This window comes from Carica papaya, chromosome 5 (assembly GCF_054855325.1).
Source record: "Carica papaya isolate Zhongbai chromosome 5, ASM5485532v1, whole genome shotgun sequence".
Lineage (NCBI taxonomy): Eukaryota > Viridiplantae > Streptophyta > Magnoliopsida > Brassicales > Caricaceae > Carica > Carica papaya.
In genome coordinates, this window is record NC_142313.1 from 41,691,506 (window position 1) to 41,719,275 (window position 27,770).

Sequence of the window (27,770 nt, forward strand, 5' to 3'; positions counted from 1 at the left end):
AATTTTGGTTTTCGTGATCAATTAAATTTTTGTCTAGCTAACTAATTTTTTACTTCATTAAATAGTTGATATATTTATTTTTTTTATGAGATGTAGGAGAGAGAGAGAGAGAGAGAGAGAGAGGGAGAGACCGAAATAATCAACCAACTTCTTAAATCATTCCAAAGATGGCAAAAAGGCACTTGAAGCCTAAATATCAAATTTACAGATGGCATTCAATATAAATGACATAATTCGTGAATAAAAAATACACTGACGATAAAGCATGTACTTTCCTCTGTATTCTAGGGAAAGCAGCAACAACAAAATCTTAAACCTTCATCATCTTCCTCATCATCAGTTGAAATTCGATCATTGCAAACTCAATTTTGACCATCATCAGCTAGCGGGTACCAAGCTTGGGGCAGCCCTCTGCTAGAGGTAAGTCCAAATTTTCGACACTTCTAAATGTTCTAGGCACCATTTTATCAACATAGAGAGTTCCATCCAAATGATCACACTCGTGCTGCAAAATACGTGCCTGCCAGCCTGAAGCAGTTACTTTGATTGGTTTACCATCACGACCAAAACCTGTAACCTCAACATCAAGATATCGCTCCACTACTGCTCTGAATCCATCCACACTGAAATTAGTAGCAATAAAGAGAACTGTAAGATTGAAGCAGAAAGTAACTGATATCTTAGTCAAGATCAACGTCAAGGTTCAACTAAAAACTTCAGCAATATCATTCACTACCTCAGAGCTTAATACATAGTCCAAATCTCCACCACATGTTTTCAAATATAAAATACATCTCTCTTTCTATGAACTCCTAATTGCTTATGAATTAAAAGATTTCAACAATCCACAAACAAAATAGATTCCCAAGATTTAGAGATGTCCAGAGATCACAATTTGGACAATCCACAAACAATTTTAACTCAGTTCCTACCGTGCTGGAAATTGATTGAAATGGAAACGGTTATCCTAATAACATAAATATCCAAGGAAGTATTTTGATTGGATCAGGAGTCCAAATTATGTACCATATTCTATACGTTTGGATAAAATATTTCCTCCATTATACTACTCAATCTTATCCTTAAGAGTGCCTTAAAAGCAAATCAGTCTGCGATAAAAAAATCAATGTGAAGGATCACGTGCAACAAATTTACATGTGAAAACAGTAGCAATTCTTGTAGGTGCTATCCAAGATGTGAGCAACTTCATTTGTCCATGATACCCTATTCTTTGTGAATGTACAGGAAAATTGAGCATAGAATAATCCGGATCAAGCTACTAGATAATTGTTCAGCAATTAGTTAAAAAAGGCACAACATAAAATTTTGCTTGACAAAAATATTTTATAAGCGATCAAACTTGCATTTGGTCCCAAATATCTGTTACAATGATACTGAATGTTATCCAAGAAACTACGAGTTACAAAAATTTTCTAGTTTTCAAACAAAAAAATGTTATCAGTTCTAATTTTACATTAGAACTAAATCCCGTTAGTTTCCTACGCTATTTAGTAGTAGCTCTTGCACCCAAATACTGGTCACTGAGGGAAAAGGAAGCCACTAAGTGAATAACAAAATAAACAGTGATGCTATCAAATGTAAGACTAGATTTTTCATGATGTAAAGAAGCAAGTGAGGGTTAAAAATAAAATAAAACAAGCTAGGCTGTTGGAGCTTGCTGCTGGCATCTTACCTCAGGCACCCTTCAAAAAAGAATGCAGTCCTGTTGCTCTTCTTCTTAAGCTTAGGGTTCAAGATCACCTGACTCAGAAGAACTAATAATAGTACCGTGAAAATTCTTGAATGCTATACGTATTGATGATCTAAAACATTCTGAAATTTGATAAATATATATTAAGATAACTGACATACCAGGAGATCAAAAGGGCGCCTATCTTGTGCTTTCGCCTCTTCCTTGGGCTGATAGCTAATATATTCTTTTGTATCTTCCAAGACTATGATCTATGCCAATAAAAAAAGTAACTACCATGTTAAAAAAATCCCCGAACTTCAACACCGGTTTTGCCTCTTAAGAATAAATAATTGCACAGCTATTGTTGACAAATTTCAAATGGTAGCCTCATAGTAATTGACTCCGAAATTTTAGTTCAAAATTTTGCATGGGTCATGATATAATATATTACATGCATAAGAAAATGGAGAATTGAAAACATTTATTGAATTTATTATGGTTTTATATTAGATTTTTCTTTTCCAAAAAATAGTTCTTTTTAAGAATATTTACAAATTATATTCATATAATTTCTGATAGTCAATTTGCAATCAAAACTTTCAATTGATTTTTTGTAGTATTCTTCATATGGGATTATAATACTTAACTACAGTACATGCATTATGAATCGAATTAGCTATGTCACCAACTATGCCTATGTCTGGAAAAAGTCCAGGAATTTCGTGAACTTCATTGTAAATTCACGTTTTCTTTAACTAGAAAATGATGAAAATCTTCTTTTAAATGACAAAGATTGACCTAATGTGAAATTCGACATTGAACTACAGTAATGCATTTCTAATTCCATCCATTTTTAATGTGGGAATTCCACATTGACACTCGTGGTTTGACTCCTCAAGACAAGAGATTCTCTCACAATCACCGGTAATTTAATTGAAAGTTAGATAGAAGTTAAAATACTTCTCAGCAATCACAGGTCTACATAACTTTCTCCGCAACCAAACAGGGGAAAAAAAGAGACTTCAAACCAATAGTAGAAAACTAACCCTTAATGGAATCCCAATCTGAGGAGCAGCAAGACCAACCCCAGGCGCCATTCTCATAGCCTTAACCATATCATCGATTATCTTCTGTATCCTGTCAGAGCCAATTTCTTCCGGGTCAACTTCTCGGGCCGGTTCATGCAAGACCGGGTCTCCTGCTTTAACAATCTCAGGCGAGCTCATTTTCTTTTTTTCTCCAAGACCCAGAAGCCAACCAGCTTTAGCAGTCAGAGACGAAGACGAAGAAGAAGTGTAGGTTCTTCTAGAACTTCGATTAAGGATATCCGGTGTGGAAATGGGCACTATAATCGGGTGGGATGTCGGGATGAATTTGGAAGGTCTAATGCATTTGTCAGCGAGAGATATCGGGAGGAGACGGAGTGAGAATCTGTGGAGGGCTTCCATGGCCGTTGATGCGGCTGAGAGAAGCTCAGGTAGAAGACAGAAGTGAGAATTTGTTGAGGATTTCCATGGCCGTTGGATTTGATTTCAGGATGAGAGATCGTGGAATGATTTTACGAAATTGCCACTGATGCGCAGCTTTCGCAGCTTCTACAGTGGTGCTTGTGTTTGTGAGCGTGAAATTAATTTAAAAACTATTTATTTTTTTAGTAAATAATTTAATTATTTACTACGCAAATATATTTTATAAATATAAATTTCAGTATTAAAAAAATTAAATTTAAATTTTAGTAAACTTTAATGAATATAATTTTAGAAAACTATATAGATATTATGTAACGGCCATGGAATTTAAATGAAGATGTATGTATTAAAAATCTTAAATGCGGAAGCGTAATAAAAATTTTGATTAACATCCTTTACACAATAACAAAAAACGTACTCAAAACATGAAAGAATAAACTAATTAAAAATGATACTCGAAATAAAAACTATGAATAGAGTTATAAGGTCCTTAGACGTCTAACTCGCCGTCTTCCTGCGGAACGGGCTTGAGAACCACGTCTTCCTGATCTGAAATAGTTAAGTAAGGAATGAGCTACACTAGTTCAGTAACGACATCACACTATCTCACTGCCACAGAAGTAAAGGTCGGTAGAAAATAAAAATGACCAATGAAACATAATTTATAACAAACTCATTTATTAACATCAAAACCTTTGCTATCCACTTACCGCGGTGAGATTCATGAAAATAACCTATGAAAACAATAACATGATAATCATCATAAAATCATATACACTTTGTAACAGAACACATATCCTACTTTTGCACTTCAATAATCAGACAATAAATTTCATCTTTTACTAGCCTACTAGTATCTATGGGGATCCATAAGGGTCCCCGCTACACGTGAACCATTAACATTAATTACATGATTCCAGAGCCGTCCCCATACCCCGTCCGGTATGGGCACCAAAACACATAAGGTTTTCATACCCCGTCCAGTATGAGAGACCACGTTCCCGGTAGGGTTTCCTACGGACTCGGTCCGTCAACTATCTCTCAAGATATCTAGTCAGGCTGTCAACATTATCTACTTATCACTTCACATATCCTTTTTCCCATTTTCTCTGGTCTTAATTATCCAATCATACACAAACATGTAAACCAGAAATTGGCACCAAACAAGACAACATAGTATCGAGTTCAGCATAATACAAACTATAATAAAAGAAACAATGATTCATGCATACAAGACCATAAAATAAATACATCAAATATCATACTGTATTTAATACTGAAAAATAGATCAAACAACAATTGACCAACAATGTATCAGATTCGGGCTCCATTGGCAACCTCAATCAATTATACATCTATCAAGTCTCAAAATACCGTATAATTATTTATTAAGCTTTAATACCGTGATATGCAATAGGATGAGGAGTCCTTACTTGTTTCGGGTCTGAAATCAATTCTACGGTGCGCCTACGGACTATCCCTAAATTTCCTAAAAAATTTTTTCGGAAAACTGAAACACACTACCGGTACGTGCACGTATCCCAAAAAAATCCTAAATCAGACCTAGGACCCCCTTTCGACCAATATCAGAAATCTGGCACGGCAGCTCCGTCGTGCTCCAGTGTGGGCGCCGTCGCTTGCAGCCGCGATCCGCCTCAGGTTGGCCGTTTTTGGCTGAATTTGGTCAAACTTGCATTGGTCCCTGCGATAAAACAACCCTAGGGCCCTCGGTGAGCCAAAAAATCACGAAAAATCGAGGCTTACCGGCGGCGGTGCTTTCGGGTGCGGCGGCTTCTCCAGCGTGAGTCGCGTTTTGATGTTTTGCTCTGGTCAACCTGTAGAGAAAAGAACGGTGATTACAGTGGTATAAAAATTGCATCGAACAGAGACCGGGAAGGGCCTCATCGGAGGCAAAAGCAGAGGGAAGCCACAACGGCGCCATTGGACTTCGGTGGGGTTTTTCGGGCAATTGGCCGGTGGTTTGCTCCGGTTTGACCATAGGCGAATTCGGCATCAAAAAACGAGCCAGGGAGAGAAAATTTACCTCGATTGATGGTCGTAAAATTCTCCGGTGCGGCGGCGGGTGGCAGCGGCCGGCTCCTCCGGCGTCTGGTTCTTCTTCTCCAGCGAGGCACTGGCGGCTAGGGTTTTGTGGTCAGGTGTGGGTGGGGTTATTTATACCATTCACTTTTTAATCTCAACCTTCCATCAAGATTAAATCTGGGTCATCCGTGCCTGATTGAATCTGGGCCGTCCGTACGTGTGAAATCTGAGCCGTCTGTGCGCGCGGGAACGAATATGGGTCGTCCGATCGCGCGCACGCAGATCGCCCACGTGGCCCGTCCCGTGTCAGCGTTTTCTTGCCACGCGACGTGTCCTTGTTGGTCGGGACTGCTGACCGGGTTGCTGACGTAGCTGATGACGTAGCACAACTTTTCCAAATTGCGTTTTGACCCTCCGATTTCCGATTTTCTTTTCAAAAACACCTCCAGAATCTAAATTTTCACCATTTTTTCCCAAAATCAATTTCAATTAAATCCAAATAATAATTTTACCCAATTTTATCATTATTATTATTTTTATTTTCATTAAATAAGAAATTAAATTAAATTAAAATCTTAAAAATCAAATACAAAAATAAAAATAAAAATAATACAAAAAAAAAATGATTTGGGTGTTACATAGTATTTCTAAAATTAGAAGCAATTCTTGAAAACTTGTTCCTGGATTTATGTATTTTTTTTAAAAAAGTTAACTTTAATTTTGATTAGATTAGTCTATAATATATATAGAATTTAATTCTAGAAAAATTGTATAAAAAATAAATTGAAGTAAATATTTTTGTTAAAATATAAAAAAAAAAAATCCCATGCATTGTTGTATAATGAATAATTTGTATGATACATAAGATATAAAAAATAAAAGTTTGTATAATATATAATTTAAGGGTTTACGATTAAATAAAATTTTAATATATAATTACTGTATGTATTTGTAATTAATTAACAAATAATATTTTTATTTTAAATTTTTATAATTTTTAAGTCGATTAATAATTAAATTATTATTTTTAAATAACAAAATAATATGATTTTTTTTAAAAATTAAATAATTATTGGGCTCGCAGATATATGTGGAGTTGGGCCTTAACGAATCAATACATAACAATCGGACCCACTAGGTAGAGGGTCCACTGTAATTTTCTTATTTTAAACTAATTAATAATATAAATAAATAATAAAATAATATTAAACTCATGTTTGGTAACCAATAGTTTTGCAACTTATTGCATAATTTATGTGGACCGACCGGCCATATAAACATAATTAAACCATCCCTAAGATGACAACTTGTCACACATGACACAAACATAATTTGAGGGCAATCATGTGCAATGTACCAATTTAATTTAATCTAATTATATTATATAATAAACTAATTAATTAATTAACAATACTTAATTAAGGATTAAGAATTTAATAATACAGCACGTGCGCATAGTGTACTAATCAATCATTTACAGTTAGGCAAGAGTTAGGTGTAGATGCCATACACCTAATAATTCTTGTAGTTCATTTTATAAAATTCTAATTATATTCAATTATTTTTGGAATCATTCACCACCTTATATTTCGGCTTCCTCCCATGATTTTTAATTTGCCACGACTACCTTTACTAGTAATATTGAAAATGCAACTATTATTTGATATACTACATGTATAATTATTATTTAACATGTTATTTAATTACATAAATATCGTAACATTTTTTATAAAAAAAAAATCAAATTATAATTTTGTTAAAAGTATTTATCAGTCTGAAATCAAAATAGATCTAATAATATTAATAATATATTGAGGATAGAAGTTAAATTAGTTTAATTTTAATTCTTATTAGATCGAATCGATAATTTTTGATATGGATTAAAATAGTTTTTTAGTAAAAAAATAAAAAAAAAAAATAAAAAATAAAAACTAATTTTTGAATAATAAAATAGTGAATTTGACGATATTTAATTGTTTTATTTTAATAAATATGTAAAATAAAGAACTAATTATCCCTAATTTAGTAGTTAATTATTTTTTAATTTATGTAAAATAATAAATTTCGACATTTTTTTTCTGTATTATATATCTTTTAATGAATTTGAATAGAAATATATAAATAAAACATAAATTTGATAATGATGATATAAAGTTTGTTTGCATGCATGATGTGTTTATAATTAGAGTTTAATGGTCTTCATTAAATTAATTAATTAATTAATTAATTAATTAAACTTGTATTGGTAGACAAGAACAAAATATTTGGGTCAAAATTTGCTTAAGCCACATGCGTGTGCGTAACTTGAGGCTGCTGCTTAGTTTGACCCCATAAAAAAGTCAACCAATTAAATCAAAAACGATAAGAAGAAAAAGTTAATTATGTAATTATTCATTGGTTTTGAAAATTGTGGTCATCATTCAACTTTCAGATTTGGCCACCCAATCCCAAAAAAATTCCCACATGTAATACACACACACACATATATATATATATATACACACACACACACACATATATATATATATACACACACACACACACACATTATAATATAAAATTTATAATCATTGGCTTGGCTTCACTATAAATAAGAGGGTTCACGAGCATACAAGAACCATAAAAAGCTAAGCCAGAAGAGAAAGCAGACCAAGCAGCAATTTCCAACAACGAAGAGCAACTTTTCCATGCGTCCTTCTCATGGTAGATCTACAATGGCGGACAGAGAGAAGAAAGTTTTAACCAAGTCGAAGAATATACCATCATCATCACTGACAGAAGCTGTTGCGACTGCAAATAAGCTAGAGAGTAAACCATCGATGGATATCAACGAAAGTGCAGAAGCATTTATCAAGAAATTCAAACACCAACTTCTCCTTCAAAGGCTTGAATCTATGGAGAACTATGAGCAAATGCTTTTAAGAGGTCTTTGATTATTTTGATTTTGATCTATGTAAATATTATTCGTGTGATAAAAATATTTCTTGTTCTACCTTAATTCATATACATATATATATATATATATGGTATGATTATTTAGTTTGTAGTTTATATTGTCTATCATCTTTCTTCCTTGTTTGTTGGTTTGTTCATTTTTTATAATTGGCAATACATGCATTTCTTACATACAGACATATATATACATATTGATAGTGCACAAGAACCATTTGTTCAATTGGCTTGTGATTAAAAAATTTAATAACAGTTTATAATTGCTGTTTATAATTGGTAGCATGGCCCAAATCCAACAACAATCCGGCCCGAATTAATTCAAAAAATAAATAAATATTTAATTTTAATAACAAAAATAACACGGAATTAATTTCGTCGTCAATTAATGTTTATTTGAATAGTTGTTATACTTATATTTTTTTAATTTATAAGAAATTATGAATTCGAATCGAATAGTATTTTGTTTGTGTGTGTGTGTGTATATATATATTACATAATTAAAAAATATATAAAGTTACTAGGGAAGAAAACCATTAACATTTAACTAATAAATTTGAGTTATAAGTCTTGTTTTATTATCAATCTCGTTATAATTAATTTTATTTATAATCCAAATCTCATCAATTGGGAAAAAAAAAACAAAAAACTTTTCATTGGTGAAAAATTAATTGGAAAAATCAAATGGTGTGATTTTTTTAACACCCAAAAAAATTATATACACGAACAAAATGCAATTGACACCAAAAACTACATTCAAATAACATAAAATATTTCGAAATTAATAGAAAAAATAACTAAAATAGTAAATAAAGGTTAAAGAACAAGAATGAATAATTTTATAAAGTAGTAAAATTTTATGTTTAAAACTTAGGAAGTAGTGAAAGTCATGTTTAATTGTTGATAATGATTTTCTCTCGAAAAATCTATAATGAAACTTACCTTTCAAAAATTTATAATTCAAGAACACGTTATATATATATATATAAAATTATTGACTGTAATTATATTTTAAGTTTGTAATTTGAAAATATGACATAAATACTTTGTGGTGTATGAATGTGGTTACTGATAGTAATTATTGTATTTATTGATTTTTTTTTTATATAATTTTTGCAGCATGTATCGAGACAATATTTTATTTATATATGTTCAGTCAACTGTTGCATCTTAATTAATTTTAAAGAGAACCAGTTAACTTTGGGTTCGAGTAGTATTTTACTCTTAGTCGTAACTTACTCGTGATTTTTCACTGTAAGTCGGTTCGAATATTTACTTAGTTTCACCTAAGTTTCACCCTAATTATGGATAAATCACCAAGGTTAAGATCCATAAGTAATGATAATTGCTCTATGAAGACTCACTTTTGTTACGACTCTGGTGGGTTCCCTTAACGAAGTCATTGCCTATAAGTTGTCTGCTCATTCTTCAATAGGCAAAAAGTCGAGTTTTGGGATCCTCCTACTGCTTGAGATTTTATAGTTTTATATTTTATTTCATTTATTGCTGGGAGGTTCTTTTCATTATTCCTTTACAATACTACTTCAATATTGGTCATCTGAAGTATCTAGCCTTGTGAGGTCATCTTTACTACCTCACACGGGATTCTATGTATCCCATACTAGTCGAATTAAAGTATAAACTAGTGATATTTTGGATTACTAGACTCACACTATTTAAAATGCAACACTTCACCACTTTACCTACCAACCTAACGCTTTTGTCACCTTTTATTTAGGTCATGTTTGGATAAATTTTAATGATGGGTAATGTAATGCCCAAATTTAATTTAATATAAATTAAATTAATTTATAATTGTAATTTTTTAACTTTAATTTAGTGTAAAAATGAAGAAAATTTGATGGAGGACAAAATTAAAAACAATTTTGGGAAAAAGATATGAAAATTTAGATTCTGAAGATATTTTTGAAAAAAAAATCAGAAACTGGGGGTCAAAATATAATTTTAAAAAATTATATAATGTAGGATACCCGGTCAACAGCCCCGACAAACCAGAATACAATGCGTGGCAACGGACGCTGACGCAGTGTACGCGGGCGATCCGCGTGCCCACGATCGGATGGTTCAGATCAAATGCGACGAACGGTCCAGATTAAATGGGAACGGATATAAATAACTCTCTTTACACCAAACCCCATCCGCCAAACCCCCCCCCCCCCCCCCCCCCCTCCTGCGCGGTCGGAGAAGAAGACCCAGTTGCCAGGAAGGAAGCCGCCGCTACTTGCAGCTACGCTGAAGCCCTTTCCGACCGCTAAAAGAGGTAAAAAAAATTCTTTACTCAGAATTTAATTTTAAACACCTTCATGCCCAAATCAGAGCAAAAGGATCGATGGATTTGTCTGAAACCACGAGTAAAACCCGGCGGCGCCACAGTAGGAAATTTCAAAATTGCCTCCGATGATGCCCTTCCCGATTCTCGTTCTGCGTAATTTTTTCACCATTGTGATCACCGTTTCCTTTTCTACAGGTTGATTGGAGTAAAACACCCAACTGCAAAGTGAGTCAGCAGAGCCGCTGCATTGGAGAATTCCATCGCTGGTGAGTTTCAGTTTTCATTTTTCTTTGGGCCAACTGAAGCCCCTTAACGTATTTTATCATAGGGATTGATGCAAAATCGGGTGAATTCGACTGAAAATGGCTGAAAACAGCCAACCCGAGGTGAACCGTCGTTGCGGGCGGTGGCGCCATCGCAAGAGCACGGCAGAGCCGCCCTACTGGAATTCCAGAATTGGCTAAAAAGGGTCCTAACACTATTTTTGGATTTTTTTAGGATATTTATAAGTACTTGTAGCACGTTTTAATCTCCGAAAAAAATTTAGGGAACCCGGGGACTATCAGTAGACGCAGTCAACAATTTAGCTTTTCGGGTATCAAATTGAGTAAGAATCTCTCACCTTATTCTCTATTGCGGAATTGAAGTCAAATTAACAATAATATGGTATTTTGTGCAATTTAGAAAATATTTATAATTAATTACATGTTACTAATGGAGCCAGAACCGAAAACTATTCACTGCTGATTTTATTAATTTATTTTACAGTTTAAATGCATGATAGTATTTGATTGATCGACTTTATAGCTTTAAATGCATGTATTGTTTGTTTGTATGGTTACGATTGAATTGAAAAACTAGAGAATAAAGGTAAATGAAAAATTGTGTGATTAAGTGAATAAACGAAATGATAGCCTTACTGGATATTCTGAGAGATGGTGGACAGACCGCATCCATCAGGAACCCTACCGTAAATGTTGTCTCATACCGAATGGGGTATCGAGACTTGGTAATTTGGGGCTCATACCGGATGGGGTACGAGAACGACCCGTTTCACCCTCATATCGAACGAGGTATTGAGGTTTAGTAATTTGACACTCATACCAGACGAGGTATGGAGATGGCCTGTTAATTGAGAATGTTAAAGGAAAGAGTTCACGCGTAGTGGAGACATCCCTATGGACCCCATAGATACCAACAGACTGGACGCCCATGGATATCAGCAGACTGATGAAAATGGACAGTTGTTGTTTTGATTTATTGAATATGAAATTATAATATGTGCATGTTATCGATTGAATATGAAATCATGATAAGTGTTATGCTATTGTCTCTATAAGTTATTTTTGTAAATCTCGCCACGGTAAGTGGACGGTAAATAATTTTATTATTGATAAATGAATTTGCTTAATTAAGTACTCTATAAGTTATTTTTTATTTTTTCTACCAACTTTCATTTCTGTATCAATGAGTAGCGTAATATTCTTACTGAGTTAGTGTAACTCATTCCTTATTTGATCATTTCAGATCAAGAGGACCAGGATCCAGAATCCTATCCACAAGGGTCTGCGAGTAGTATGCTAAGTTTATTTTATTTTCCGTTTATTTCCTTAGTTTTTTTATATTTTCTTCAAATGAGTAATTCTTGTAGTATTATTTGGTACCTTAAGTCACTGTGTAAGGAATGTAGACCCTAACTAATCATTTCGCTTATGCACTTAATTTTATGATTTATTTTTTTTGAAATTTCGGGACCGTTACAAGTAATTAATGTATGATAATAACAGTGATTGGATGATAATGACTTTTCGTTGGTGAAAAATTAATTGGAAAAATCTAATGGTGTGATTTTTTTAACACCCAAAAAAATTATATACATGAACAAAATGCAATTGACACCAAAAACTACATTCAAATAACATAAAATATTTCAAAATTAATAGAAAAAATAACTAAAATAGTAAATAAAGGTTAGAGAACAAGAACGAATAATTTTATAAAGTAGTAAAATTTTATGTTTAAAACTTAGGAAGTAGTGAAAGTCATGTTTAATTGTTGATAATGATTTTCTCTTGAAAAATCTATAATGAAACTTACCTTTCAAAAATTTATAATTCAAGAACACGTTATATATATATATATATAATTATTGACTGTAATTATATTTTAAGTTTATAATTTGAAAATATGCCATAAATACTTTGTGGTGTATGAATGTGGTTACTGATAGTAATTATTATATTTATTGATTTTTTTTTTATATAATTTTTGCAGCATGTATCGAGACAATATTTTATTTATATATGTTCAGTCAACTGTTGCATCTTAATTAATTTTAAAGAGAACCAGTTAACTTTGGGTTCGAGTAATATTTTACTCTTAGTCGTAACTTAAGTCGGTTCGAATATTTACTTAGTTTCACCTAAGTTTCACCCTAATTATGGATAAATCACCAAGGTTAAGATCCATAAGTAATGATAATTGCTCTATGAAGACTCACTTTTGTTACGACTCTGGTGGGTTCCCTTAACGAAGTCATTGCCTATGAGTTGTCTGTTCATTCTTCAATAGGGAAACAGTCGAGTTTTGGGATTCTCCTACTGTTTGAGATTTTATAGTTTTATATTTTATTTCATGCATTGCTGGGAGGTTCTTTTCATTATTCCTTTACAATACTACTTCAATATTGGTCATCTGAAGTATCTAGCCTTGTGAGGTCATCTTTTCTGGCTCACATAGGATCCTATGTATCCCATACTAGCTCGAATTAAAGTATAAACTAGTGATATTTTGGATTACTAGACTCACACTATTTAAGATGCAACACTTCACCACTTTACCTACCAACCTAATGCTTTTGCCACCTTTTATTTAGGTCATGTTTGGATAAATTTTAATGATGGGTAATGTAATGCCCAAATTTAATTTAATGTAAATTAAATTAATTTATAATTGTAATTTTTTAATTTTAATTTAATGTAAAAATGAAGAAAATTTGATGGAGGACAAAATTAAAAACAATTTTGGGAAAAAGATGTGAAAATTTAGATTCTGAAGATATTTTTGAAAAAAAAATCAGAAACTGGGGGTCAAAATATAATTTAAAAAAGTTGTATAATGTAGGATGCTCAGTCAACAGCCCCGACAAACCAGAATGCAATGCGTGGCAACGGACACTGACGCGGTGCACGCGGGCGATCCGCGTGTCCGCCATTGGATGATCCAAATCAAATACGACGAACGGTCCAGATTAAATAGGAACGGATATAAATAACTCTCTTTACACCAAACCCTATCCGCCAGACCCCCCCCCCCCCCTCCCGTCAGAGAAGAAGACCTAGTAGCCAAGAAGGAAGCCACCGCCACTCGCAGCTACGCTGGAGTCCTTTTCGACCGCTAAAAGAGGTAAAAAAAAAAATTTACTCAGAATTTAATTTTAAATACCCTCATGGCCAAATCGGAGTAAAAGAATTGGCGGATTTGCCGAAAACCACGAGCAAAGCCCGACAGTGCCACCACGGAGAATTACAAAAATTGTCTCCAATGAGGCCCTTCCTGATTCCTGTTATGTGTAATCTTTTTACCATTGTGATCATTGTTTCCTTTTCTACAGGTTGACTGGCGCAAAACACCCAACTGCAAAGTGAGCCAGCAGAGCCGCTGCATTGGAGAATTCTGTCGTTGGTGAGTTTCGATTTTCATTTTTCTTTGGGCCAACCGAAGCCTCTTAACGTGTTTTATCATGGGGATTGATGCAAAATTGGGTGAATTCGACCGAAAATGGCTAAAAACAGCCAACCCGATGCGGACTGCCGTTGCGGGCGGTGGCGCCATCGCCAGAACACGGCGGAGCCGCCCTGTTGGAATTTCAGAATTGGCCAAAAAGGGATCCTGACACTATTTTTGACTTTTTTGGGATATTTGTAAGTACTTGTAGCGCGTTTTAATCTCCGAAAAAAATTCAAGGAACCCGAGAACCACCAGTAAGCACAGTCAACAACTTAGCTTTTCGGGATCAAATTAAGTAAGAATCCCTCACCTTATTCTCTATTGCGGAATTGAAGTCAAATTAATAATAATATGGTATTTTGTGCAATTTAGAAAACATTTATAATTAATTACATGTTACTAATGGAGCCAGAACCGAAAACTATTCACTGCTGATTTTGTTAATTTATTTTACAGTTTAAATGCATGATAGTATTTGATTGATCAACTTTATAGCTTTAAATGCATGTATTGTTTGTTTGTATGGTTACGATTGAATTGAAAAACTAGAGAATAAAGGTAAATGAAAGATTGTGTGATTAAGTGAATGGACGAAACGACAGCTTTACTGGATATTCTGAGAGATGGTGGACGGACCGCATCCATTAAGAACCCTACCGTAAACGCTGTCTCATACCGGATGAGGTATCGAAACTTGATAATTTGGCACTCATACCGGATGAGGTATAAGGATGACCCGTTTCACCCTCATATCGAATAAGGTATTGAGATTTAGTAATTTGGTGCTCATACCGGATGAGGTATGGGGATGACTCGTTAATTGAAAATGTTAAAGGAATGAGTTCACGCGTAGTGGGGACATCCCTATGGACCCCTATGGATAACAGCAGACTGATGAAAATGGACAGTTGTTGTTTTGATTTATGGAATATGAAATTATAATATGTGCATGTTATCGATTGAATATGAAATCATGATAAGTGATATGCTATTGTCTCTATAGATTGTTTTTGTAAATCTCGCCACGGTAAATGGACGGTAAATAATTTTATTATTGATAAATGAATTTGCTTAATTAAGTACTCTATAAGTTGTTTTTTATTTTTTCTACAAACCTTCATTTCTGTATCAGTGAGTAGTATGATATTCTTACTGAGCTAGTGTAACTCGTTCCTTATTTGACCATTTCAGATTAAGAGAAGCAGGATCCAGAATCCGATCCACAAGAGTGCTGCGAGTAGGATGCCAAGTTTATTTTATTTTCCGTTTATTTCCTTAGTTTTTTTGTATTTCATTCAAAAGGGTAATTTTCGTAGCACTATTTTGTACTTTAATTTATTGTGTAAGGAATGTAAACCCTAACTGTAACGGCCCCGGAAATATTAAAATGAAATGAGTATTTTAAATATATCAAATGCGGAAGCGAGATCAAAATTTCAGTTAACATCCCTTACACGAAAAACCAAAAACGTACTTAAAATATAAAAGATTAAACTAACTAAGAGAGAAACTCGAAAATAAAACTATGAGTATGACTACAGAGTCTCTAGGCATCCCCTTCGTCGTCCTCCTGCGGAACGGGCTCGGGAACCATGTCTTCCTGATGTAAAATGGTTAAATAAGGAGTGAGCTACACTAGCCCAGTAAGAACATCACGATATCTCACCGTCACGGAGGTAAAGGTGGGTAGAAAAACACAAAAAAACCAATGGAGCATAATTTACAACAAACTCGTTTATTAACATGAAAACCTTTACCATCCACTTACCTCGGTGGAATTTATGAAAACAATATAAGAAAAACAATAACATTATCATAATCATTGAATAATATAAGCTGTAAAACATAACACTTATCACGCCTCTTGTAATTCAATCATTGTACAACATATCTTTTTCTCATTTACCAGCCTACTAGTATCCGTGGGGGTCCATAGGGGTTCCGCTACCCGTTAACCTTTAACATTCATAATCAGTTTCCAGGGCCGTCCCCATACCCCGTCTGGTATGGGCGCCAAAACCATGAACCTCAATACCCCGTCCGGTATGAGGGTGAAACGGGCCGTCCCCATACCCCGTCCGGTATGGGCGTCAAAACCATAAACCTCAATACCCCGTCCGGTATGAGGGTGAAACGGGCCGTCCCCATACATCGTCCGGTATGGGCGCCAAAACCATAAGATCTCCATACCCCGTCCGGCATGTGAGACCACAATCCCGGTAGGGTTCCCTACGGACCCGGTCCGTCCACCATCTCCCAGGATATCTAGTCAGGCTGACCCCCATAATACAATTATCAGTCTACACAATCTTTCATTTTCCTTTTCCTCAGTCAGCATCATCAATTCACATTTAAACAAGCAAATCGTAATTCATGCCAAACAGACAACATACAGTATCAGTTTTTCAGTCATTCAACCCACGATTAATAAAAACGTAGTATATGCACACAAATCTGTAAAATGAACACATCAAACCTCATTTTGCATTTAAAGCTGAAAACAGGCCAAATAACAGTAAATCACCAATCACACTAGACTCGGGCTCCATTAGCCACCTTAAGCAATTTCACACATTCGTTAATTCAAGAAATACCGTTTTATCATTTTGAACTTTAATACCGTGATAGGAAATAGGGTGAGGGGTCCTTACTTGTTTTCAGGATCCGAATACGATTCACAGTGCGCCTGCAGGCCGTCCCTAATTTTTCCTGAATTTTTTCCGGGAAACTGAAACACACTAACAGTACCTGCACGTGTTCCAAAAAAAACCCAAATTAGGCCCAGGGCCTCTTTCGGCCCAAATCGCAACTCCGGCACGGCGGCGGCGAGTCGCCTCGGGTTGGCTGTTTTCGGCCGAATTCGGCCACACTCGCATCGGTCCTTGTGAGAAAACAACCCTAGGGCCCTCGGGGGGCCAAAAAATCACGGAAAAACGGAGCTTACCGGCGGCGGCGCTCTCGGGTGCAGCGGCTCTCCGGCGAGGTTCGTGTTTTGGTGATTCGGCTCCGGTCAACCTGTAGAGAAAAGAATGGTGATCACTGTGATATAAAAATTGCATCGAACGGAGGCCGGGAAAGGCCTCGTCGGAGGCAAAAACCGAGAGGGGACGCGGCGGCGCCGCTGGTCTTCGACCGCGTATTCCGGCCGTTTGGCCGGGATTTCGGCTTCGATTTGGCCATAGGAGGAATCAGCGTGGAAAAACGAGTCGGGGGTATGAAATTTACCTCGATCGGCGGTCGGAAATTTCCCCGGTGCGGCGGCGGGTGGCGGCGGTCGGCCTCTGGTTCGTCTTCTCCGGCGAGCGGCAGGCGGCTAGGGTTTGTGGTCTGGTGTGGGGGTTCTATTTATAACCCCTTGCCTTTTGATCTCAGCCGTCCATTTTGTTTTAATCTGAGCCGTTCGTTTTTGATTGAATCTGGGCCGTCCGTGCGATTGTATCTAGGCCGTCCGATCGCGCGATTGATCTGGGCCGTCGGATTTCACCCACGCGGATCGCCAACGTGGCTACCCTTCGGAGTGACGTGGTCTTGCCACGTGGCAGGCCCCGGTTGGCCAGGACTGCTGACTGGGCTTGCTGACGTAGCTGCTGACGTGGCCCTTTTTTTTTTTTTCTCCTCCTTTCCGGGTGCTACAACTCTCCCCCCCATAAAGAAATTTGGTCCCCAAATTTGCCTCATTACTCTTGATCAAACAGATGAAGATATTTGGCCCTAAATTCTGATTCCAGCTCCCAAGTCGCCTCCCTAGGCGTGTGGTTCTGCCACAAGATCTTTACAAATGATATTTCCCGGTTACGAAGTATTCTGCTTTCTCGGTCCGTGATACTGACCGGTACTTCTTCATAAGACAAGTCCTCTCGGAGTGAAAGCGGTTCATGAGCCACGACATGAGAAGGGTCCGGATTGTACTTGCGCAGCATAGATACATGAAACACATTGTGAACCCGGGAGAGCTCAGGAGGCAGTGCAAGTCTGTAGGCAGTGGTACCAATCTTGTCTAAGATTTCAAAGGGTCCAATGTATCTGGGGTTTAATTTTCCCCTCCTGCCGAACCTACTAATTCCCTTGAAGGGGGTGACTTTAAGAAACACCCAGTCACCTTTCTCAAAGGCCAGGTCTCTCCTCCGGGTATCAGCATAGTTCTTCTGCGTACTCTGAGCTGTCTGGATGTTCTTCTTGATCTTAACTATCTTGGACGTGGTATCTTCCACCAAATCCGGGCCAAACAATCTTCTATCGCCCACTTCCTCCCAACAAATCGGTGACCTGCATGGACGCCCGTATAGCGCCTCGTATGGGGCCATGCCGATGCTTGCTTGGTAACTATTGTTGTAGGCAAACTCTATCAGGGGTAGATGGTCGTCCCAATGGCCTCCGGAGTCAAGGACACAAGCTCGGAGCATATCCTCCAGCGTACGGATTGTCCTCTCTGATTGTCCATCGGTTTGGGGGTGGAAGGCAGTACTAAGGGACAACTTTGTTCCCATAGCTTGCTGGAAACTATTCCAAAACCGAGAAGTGAATCTGGGATCCCTGTCGGATACCACTGTTACTGGGACTCCATGCAGTCTGACTATTTCTCGGACATACATTCTTGCCAACTTGTCCAAAGAATCAGTCATTCTGATGGCCAGGAAGTGGGAAGACTTAGTGAGTCGGTCAACAATTACCCATATGGCATCGTGTCCCGATCGTGCCTTGGGTAGTCCCGATACGAAGTCCATGGTGATGTGTTCCCACTTCCACTCTGGAATCGGTAAAGGCTGAAGCAACCCCCCTGGGCGTTGATGTTCTGCTTTGACCTGCTGACATACCAAGCACTTAGATACAAAGTCGGCTATATCTCTCTTCATCCCATTCCACCAGAATCGAGGTCGCATAGTTTGGTACATTTTTGTACTTCCTGGATGCATGGCGAACCTTGAACTATGGGACTCTGCCATGATGTCTCTTTTTAATTCACTGTCGTCTGGGACACACATTCTGTCCTTGAAACAAATCAATCCGTCGGCAGAGATCTGAAATTCTGAGTTCACTCCCTGTTCTGCATCCTTCTTGCGGGTTACTAGGGCGGGGTCGATTGACTGGGCTTCCTTTATTCTTTGGATTAACTCGGGTTGGACTGCTAGGTGGCTCAAACATGTGGCCCTCTTCAGATCTCGCAGTCAAACCTGCTGCGTAGCCCCAATGGACCTGCATTCTGAAACCATTAGATGGGCTAGGGTGCCTGCACTCTTCCTGCTGAGGGCATCGGCTACTACGTTGCCCTTACCTGGATGGTATAGGATGTCACAATCATAGTCCTTGAGGAGTTCCATCCACCTTCTCTGACGCATGTTGAGATCCTTCTGAGTGAAGATGTGCTTCAAGCTCTTATGATCGGTGTAGATCTGAAAGGTCTCTCCATACAAATAATGGCGCCAGATTTTCAAGGCGTGTATGATTGCGGCAAGCTCCAAGTCATGGGTAGGATAGTTCTTCTCATGATTCTTTAGCTGTCTAGACCCATATACTATAACCTTTCCATGCTGCATCAGGACACAACCCAGGCCCAGATAGGAGGCATCACTATAAACTGTATACCCTCCTGATCCACTCGGTAGAGCCAGCACGGGTGCAGTAGTCAGTCGCTTCTTCAATTCTGAAAAACTCCTTTCGCAGTTCTCATTCCAATCAAACTTTGCATTCTTCTTTGTGAGTCGGGTTAGAGGGGCCGCTAGACTGGAGAACCCTTCGACAAACCGGCGGTAATAACCCGCAATCCCTAGGAAACTGCGAATTTCCTTAACTGTTGTCAGCCTTTTCCAACCAAGTACCGCTTCAACCTTTTCGGGGTTCACCGACACCCCTTCCTTCGATATAACATGTCCTAGGAAGGCGGTTTGCTCGAGCCAAAATCCACACTTGCTCAACTTTGCATACAACTTCTTTTCCCTGAGTACCTGGAGGACTTGGGCAAGATGATGAGCATGTTCTTCTCTACTTTTTGAGTAGACTAAGATATCATCGATGAACACGATGACAAATTTATCCAAAAACTCTCTGAAGATTCTGTTCATTAGATCCATAAAGATGGCCGGGGCGTTGGTTAGCCCAAATGGCATAACCAGGAACTCATAGTGTCCGTACCTAGTTCGGAATGCCGTCTTGGGGATGTCTTCTGCTCTCACTTTTACCTGATGGTAACCTGATCGTAGATCTATTTTAGAAAAGACCTGTGCACCCTGCAACTGATCGAAAAGGTCATCAATCCGGGGAAGAGGGTACTTGTTTTTAATTGTTACCTTATTTATCCTTCTATAATCAATACACAGTCTCAACGTTCCATCCCCTTTCTTTGCAAAAGTAACCCCGGCACCCCATGGGGAAATGCTGTGTCTAATGAAGCTACTGTTTTGTAGCTCAGTGATTTGTTTCCTTAGCTCTTCCATCTCAATGCGGCTCATTCGGTAAGGAGCTACTGAGATGGGCTGGGTACCTGGCTGTAAGTCTATGGTGAACTCGACCTCCCTGTCCCTTGGTAGACCGGGCAGTTCATCCGAAAATACGTCTGGAAAGTCTCGGACTACTGGAATCTCTTGGATACAAACTTCTTTCTTGGGTTTACCATGTACCACGTCCGGGTCTGCGTCGGCATCCTTCTGGGTAAGGTTGTAAACTCTGCCTTGGATTGGAGGCCTTCTCTGATTCTGGTTCCTGGGGCATTCCCTTGCATAGTGCTGGGCACTACCGCATATGCGACAGGTGTCGTTGAGGCGGTAGCAGGGTCGGTCCCCGTGATCCCTGCCGCAGTACTGGCAGATCTTCCCACGTGCTGCCCCCGTAGCCTGAGGAGGGGCCTGGACGGCAGGTCTGGGCCTCTTACTGGGTTGGACAGGCATGATAGGTGCTGGCCTGCGGAGCGGGGCTGAGAGTCGGGAACTTCCCGCTAGCTGAGGGCGGGTGTCAAAGCTCCTTTCTATGATCTGCGCCTTAGCCAAGACTGCCGAATACGTCTCGAGCTCCATCACGAGTAAGTGCTGTCTGATCTCCGGGCGGAGACCCCACTGGAATTTCCTGGCCTTTCGGCCCTCATCCATCAATGTCTCCGGGGCATGTCGGCCCAGCTCCAGGAACTTACGAGCATAGTCTGACACTGTCATATTTCCCTGGACCAATTGAGCAAACTCCATTTCCTTTAGATGTTGGATGTGTTTAGGGAGATATTCCGCATGGAAGGCTGCTAGGAACTGCTCCCAAGTAACTGGTGTAGGCAGGGTGGCCCGCTTGAGCTCCCACCAGCGTACTGCTTCCCCTACCAGCATGTAGGAGGCAATGGCAGCCCTCTACTCAGGAACTACTCCCAAGGTCTCGAAGGCTCTCTCAGTCTCTGCCAGCCAATATTGGGCCTCTTCAAAAGAGGATCCCCCTGCAAAAGTAGAAGGGTTCAGTCTCCTGTACCTCTCTATGAAGCCGGGATCGATCAAGGAAGGAGCGGGGTCCCGAGGTAGAGGGACTAGGACCGGCTGAGGGTGAACTGGGGGACCCTGTGGTGGCGCCTGCTGATGTGGTGGGGGCACTGGAATGTGCTGTGGCGGCACCTGTTGGTACTGTGGCTGTGGTACCGGGTCGTACCGCGGCTGTGGTGCCGGGTGGTACTGTGGAGGAACAGGCTCCTGCCGGGGTGGCTCGGGATCAGCCTGCTGTAGCGGGGGCTCAACCTGCGCTAGCGGAGGAGGTCCGGGTAACTCCCTTCTCTCCTCTTGCCTTCGCTGGGCAGCTACGAGAGCTTCCACCATCTCATATAATCTGTCCAAATCCTCCCGAAGCGAATTATCTTGGGCCGCTCGGTTTAGTGGGGGCCTTCCTCTCCTCATTTCTGTGTACCTGCATTTACAAGGAATGGTTGAGTAACGAACAATCGGTGAGTATTTCTTTAAAGGACTATAGTGTAAGGGATGGGTCCGAGGAAATGCGGCTCTGATACCAACTGTAACGGCCCCAGAAATATTAAAATGAAATGAGTATTTTAAATATATCAAATGCGGAAGCGAGATCAAAATTTCAGTTAACATCCCTTACACGAAAAATCAAAAACGTACTTAAAATATAAAAGATTAAACTAACTAAGAGAGAAACTCGAAAATAAAACTATGAGTATGACTACAGAGTCTCTAGGCATCCCCTTCGTCGTCCTCCTGCGGAACGGGCTCGGGAACCATGTCTTCCTGATTTGAAATGGTTAAATAATGAGTGAGCTACACTAGCCCAGTAAGAACATCACGATATCTCACCGTCACGGAGGTAAAGGTGGGTCGAAAAACACAAAAAAACCAATGGAGCATAATTTACAACAAACTCGTTTATTAACATGAAAACCTTTACCATCCACTTACCTCGGTGGAATTTATGAAAACAATATAAGAAAAACAATAACATTATCATAATCATTGAATAATATAAGCTGTAAAACATAACACTTATCACGCCTCTTGTAATTCAATCATTGTACAACATATCTTTTTCTCATTTACCAGCCTACTAGTATCCGTGGGGGTCCATAGGGGTTCCGCTACCCGTTAACCTTTAACATTCATAATCAGTTTCCAGGGCCGTCCCCATACCCCGTCCGGTATGGGCGCCAAAACCATGAACCTCAATACCCCGTCCGGTATTAGGGTGAAACGGGCCGTCCCCATACCCCGTCCGGTATGGGCGCCAAAACCATAAACCTCAATACCCCGTCCGGTATGAGGGTGAAACGGGCCGTCCCCATACCCCATCCGGTATGGGCGCCAAAACCATAAGATCTCCATACCCCGTCCGGCATGTGAGACCACAATCCCGGTAGGGTTCCCTACGGACCCGGTCCGTCCACCATCTCCCAGGATATCTAGTCAGGCTGACCCCCATAATACAATTATCAGTCTACACAATCTTTCATTTTCCTTTTCCTCAGTCAGCATCATCAATTCACATTTAAACAAGCAAATCGTAATTCATGCCAAACAGACAACATACAGTATCAGTTTTTCAGTCATTCAATCCACGATTAATAAAAACGTAGTATATGCACACAAATCTGTAAAATGAACACATCAAACCTCATTTTGCATTTAAAGCTGTAAACAGGCCAAATAACAGTAAATCACCAATCACACTAGACTCGGGCTCCATTAGCCACCTTAAGCAATTTCACACATTCGTTAATTCAAGAAATACCGTTTTATCATTTTGAACGTTAATACCGTGATAGGAAATAGGGTGAGGGGTCCTTACTTGTTTTCAGGATCCGAATACGATTCACAGTGCGCCTGCAGGCCGTCCCTAATTTTCCCTGAATTTTTCCCGGAGAACTGAAACACACTAACAGTACCTGCACGTGTTCCAAAAAAAAACCCAAATTAGGCCCAGGGCCTCTTTCGGCCCAAATCGCAACTCCGGCACGGCGGCTTCGCCGTGCTCCGGCGACGGCGCCGCCGCTGGCGGCGGCGAGTCGCCTCAGGTTGGCTGTTTTCGGCCGTTTTCGGCCGAATTCGGCCACACTCGCATCGGTCCTTGTGAGAAAACAACCCTAGGGCCCTCGGGGGGCCAAAAAATCACGGAAAAACGGAGCTTACCGGCGGCGGCGCTCTCGGGTGCGGCGGCTCTCCGGCGAGGTTCGTGTTTTGGTGATTCGGCTCCGGTTAACCTGTAGAGAAAAGAATTGTGATCACGGTGATATAAAAATTGCATCGAACGGAGGCCGGGAAGGGCCTCGTCGGAGGCAAAAACCGAGAGGGGGCGCGGCGGCGCCGCTGGTCTTCGGCCGCGTATTCCGGCCGTTTGGCCGGGATTTCGGCTTCGATTTGGCCATAGGAGGAATCAGCGTGGAAAAACGAGTCGGGGGTATGAAATTTACCTCGATCGGCGGTCGGAAATTTCCCCGGTGCGGCGGCGGGTGGCGGCGGTCGGCCTCTGGTTCGTCTTCTCCGGCGAGCGGCAGGCAGCTAGGGTTTGTGGTCTGGTGTGGGGGTTCTATTTATAACCCCTTGCCTTTTGATCTCAGCCGTCCATTTTGTTTTAATCTGAGCTGTTCGTTTTTTATTGAATCTGGGCCGTCCGTGCGATTGTATCTGGGCCGTCCGATCGTGCGATTGATCTGGGCCGTCGGATTTCACCCACGCGGATCGCCAACGTGGCTACCCTTCGGAGTGACGTGGTCTTGCCACGTGGCAGGCCCCGGTTGGCCGGGACTGCTGACCGAGCCTGCTGACGTGGCTGCTGACGTGACCCTTTTTTTTTTTTTTTCCTCCTCCTTTCCGGGTGCTACACTAACTAATTATTTCGTTTATGCACTTAATTTTATGATTTATTTTCTTTAGAATTTCGGGACCGTTACAAGTAATTAATGTATGACAATAACAGTAATTGAATGATAATGACATAGGATGAGAATGACAAATTTTTTTTTTATGTTTGGATGATAAAATGATATGGTTGTATTTTCAGTCAAATAACTAATTTATTCATACCTTATTATATGTAATAGTAAATGTTATTTTATTCTTTCAAACTTTTTACTTTGTTGTAGATTATTTTTACCAATTTTTTGGTAATTTTAAAAAGATTTATTGCCATGTTAAAGTTTGTGGTAGCCACTTGATTACATTCATTTCACGTTTCTTCTACTTTAAATATTTTTCATTTTATATATAAGTTTTAAGGTAATTATTATGTACTGCATTCAAATAATTATAAATGATGGTATCTTTCCATGCATCAATATTTGAATTGTCCTGTCACGCTTCTTGGCAAAAGTAAAACTTGGTAAAGATTGTTGAGGTAGTACTATAAAATAATTAAACTAAAGTGAATTTTATAAATTCCTAATTAAAGATACATAAATTCTGATCATTTGGGTCGGATTAAACTGAAGAGATATTTAGTCCTAAAAATATACATAGGTGTGGGTGTGCATATATATATATATATTATGCTTATGCCTTTTGTTTTTATCCCTTGTAAACCTAGTTCTTTATAAAATTTTTAAATAAAATATAAAGAAATCTAGACCATATTAGACCCAAAAAAATCAGTCCAAATTATTAGATCAAGCAGAAATTAAATTTAATATAATTTTAAATTGTTACACATTTCAATTTACATTGTTACTTTTTTTTAATATAAATTTACAATGTTACACATTTCAATGATCTTCTTCTTCTTCGACCGATCCTTGCACATTTTAATATCACGGTGTTACTGCAGATAATAACTCAACAGCAATATAACATTTCCAAAATCACAAACAGCTGCTGTTTTGGGTTGAATTGATTTGGTCGACCATGTAACGAGTTTACGTGCACTCGTAGATGCGATCTATGATATGATGATATGTTGACGAACATTTTTATAGATATAAAGATGAACGAGAACTTACTTTTTTATAAAAAAATTTTTAAAAAATTAGTTTTTTGTTAATCTTAAAAAGTTATAAATCATCACTTTTATACAAATTAATAATCACAGTGTTTAAGTCCAAAACAGTAAACACCCTTTTAAATGTTTTAGATTAAAAAACTGTATACAGCAAATTTGAATTTGCTAATACCCAATTACCTTTCCTAATTAATCATTAATATAATTTACCCATTTACATAGGTACGGTCTAAAATGTAGCAAAAGAGAGAGAACAATAATACCAATTAACACCACAATAAGCAAGGAAGAAGAAGTTCACATTGAATTAATTAAGAAAATAGTAGATCTGGAAAAATGATCATCTCTCTCTATCATGGATCACATCTAGAGGAATGTATCTTATTACATGGTCGACCAAAATCAATTCAACAAACAAAACAGCATCTGCTCATGATTTTATTATGGAAATGTTCTGTTGCTGCTGCGCCATCAGCTGCAGGTTAGCCCGCGAGCATGATCTCACCATCTCCCCTGCAAGTGGGATCACTGGTAGATTGTCACAGTTGCATACCTCGATCATGAATCCATCTGGGTCGTGGAAGAACAGCTGTTCCACGTTTATTCCACCTTCTTCTACAATCGCTCGCACGCAATCAAGCCCCATTTCTTTCAGTTTCTTCTCCACCGCTCCCATGTTCTCACACTGCACATTCAATATTTTTCACGTAAATGAGGGATTGTTTAAGTGAGAAAGAAAAGAAAGGAAACCTGAGCGGGGGTACGTGAGATGTTATGATATTATCCACAGAACATGAAAAGCGGACAAATAATCAACTATTTCAGAAAGAAGAAATCTACAAGACTCATCCGTTCCTTTTTTTTTATGTGACATATGATCAAAAATTCATCATCTGGGTTCGAATTTTACTGAGAGTTCCATTAAAGATAAAAAAAAAAATTATTAAAAAAGAACAAGATGTCACTGAGAACTCCACTAGTGATTAGAAATTTATTAAAGAAAGAACAAGATGTTTGTTTTGTTCGTTCTCGAGTGATGGGAAAGTAAAGAAAAAATAGTCAATATATTCATTATAAGCTGTTGGAAAGAAAGATTTGCGTAAACATATTCTTTTTCTTGAAATTTGTCTTTTTCCATTTGTTCGCATTCTGAATCAAACAATATTTTCATAGACTCCTCTGCCTGCAAATTTGTGAGGCTCTTATTTTCTTGTACGTATTATGGTGATACATGAATCAAGCCATGTCAATGTCGTGATCCACTTTGCCTCCACATGACATCAAAATCGAAATCATAAAGAATTGCATTATTAAATAAACTATCGTGATGTCAAATCAATCACGTAAACTCAAAACAAATAAAGAGATTAGGTTTTGAAAATTTACCTGGAAAGAAATGTGATTGTCTTTGGGATTGATTTCTTTCTTCTTCGGCAATGATGATGGATCCTCCGATTGCAAGAGATGTATTCCAATTCCATGTCCAAACAACCTGCGTAAATCAGACATCGAAAATTAACAAACTCGAAACAGGAAACCCTAAAAGATTCCGGAGAGATCAAAATCAAGACATCGTTTTCAATTCTTTATCCTGTTCTTGATCTTAATTCCTTAAATTCGATGAAACCTCCAAGTTAATGAATCAATTAATTACCATGCCCCATCAAATTTGAAAGAGCCAGGCCTCCTGATGGGGACAAAACCGAGGACATTTTGGTAGAAACTCATTGAATCTTCGATTGATCTGCACACCAACGAGATGTGGTTCAAGGACGTGAGATGGAGAGGGTTTCCAGCACTTTCCTTCATATTGTTTTTCCCGAGAAAATTGAATGCCAAACAAGAGTTTTTCTCTCTAAGTTAGGGCAATTCGAAGTAAAGTGGAGAGAAAAGTGCGCAGAGCAGAAGAGTAATATAGGGAGAGATCAAGACTTGGCTTAGGACAGAAATTCACGGGAAGAGCTTAGAAGGCGAAAGGGTTGGGGGATGGATTTTATAGACCCCACAGCTGTAGTCCCTATACGACACGTTTTGACTTCGTCATCACGATTAGTTTGCCACGTCATTGTACGTGCTGACTAGGACAACCATCACTACCGACTCACCCCTGTTGCCACGTCATTAATCCAATTGCTTTCCTATTTGTTGTTTTCTGCCGTTTCTATAATCCATCCGGCACTTTCCTATTTGGTGC

The 27,770-nt window shown here is 38.6% G+C and overlaps 2 protein-coding genes across 2 annotated transcripts; both read right to left on the minus strand.

Annotated features, from left to right (window-relative positions):
- Positions 1-136: 136 nt before the first annotated feature.
- On the minus strand, positions 137-3,294 carry PDF1A (peptide deformylase 1A). The gene is made up of 4 exons (XM_022050651.2): positions 2,740-3,294; positions 1,873-1,962; positions 1,694-1,761; positions 137-623 (listed from the first exon to the last, which is right to left on the minus strand). Exons 1-4 carry the CDS (start codon positions 3,139-3,141, stop codon positions 383-385), a joined length of 801 nt encoding a protein of 266 aa, XP_021906343.2. The 5' UTR covers positions 3,142-3,294; the 3' UTR covers positions 137-382.
- Positions 3,295-25,854: 22,560 nt separating this feature from the next.
- Positions 25,855-27,555, minus strand: LOC110820997 (glyoxylase I 4-like). The gene is made up of 3 exons (XM_022050646.2): positions 27,231-27,555; positions 26,963-27,068; positions 25,855-26,261 (listed from the first exon to the last, which is right to left on the minus strand). Exons 1-3 carry the CDS (start codon positions 27,383-27,385, stop codon positions 26,007-26,009), a joined length of 516 nt encoding a protein of 171 aa, XP_021906338.1. The 5' UTR covers positions 27,386-27,555; the 3' UTR covers positions 25,855-26,006.
- Between the last annotated feature and the right edge of the window lie 215 nt (positions 27,556-27,770).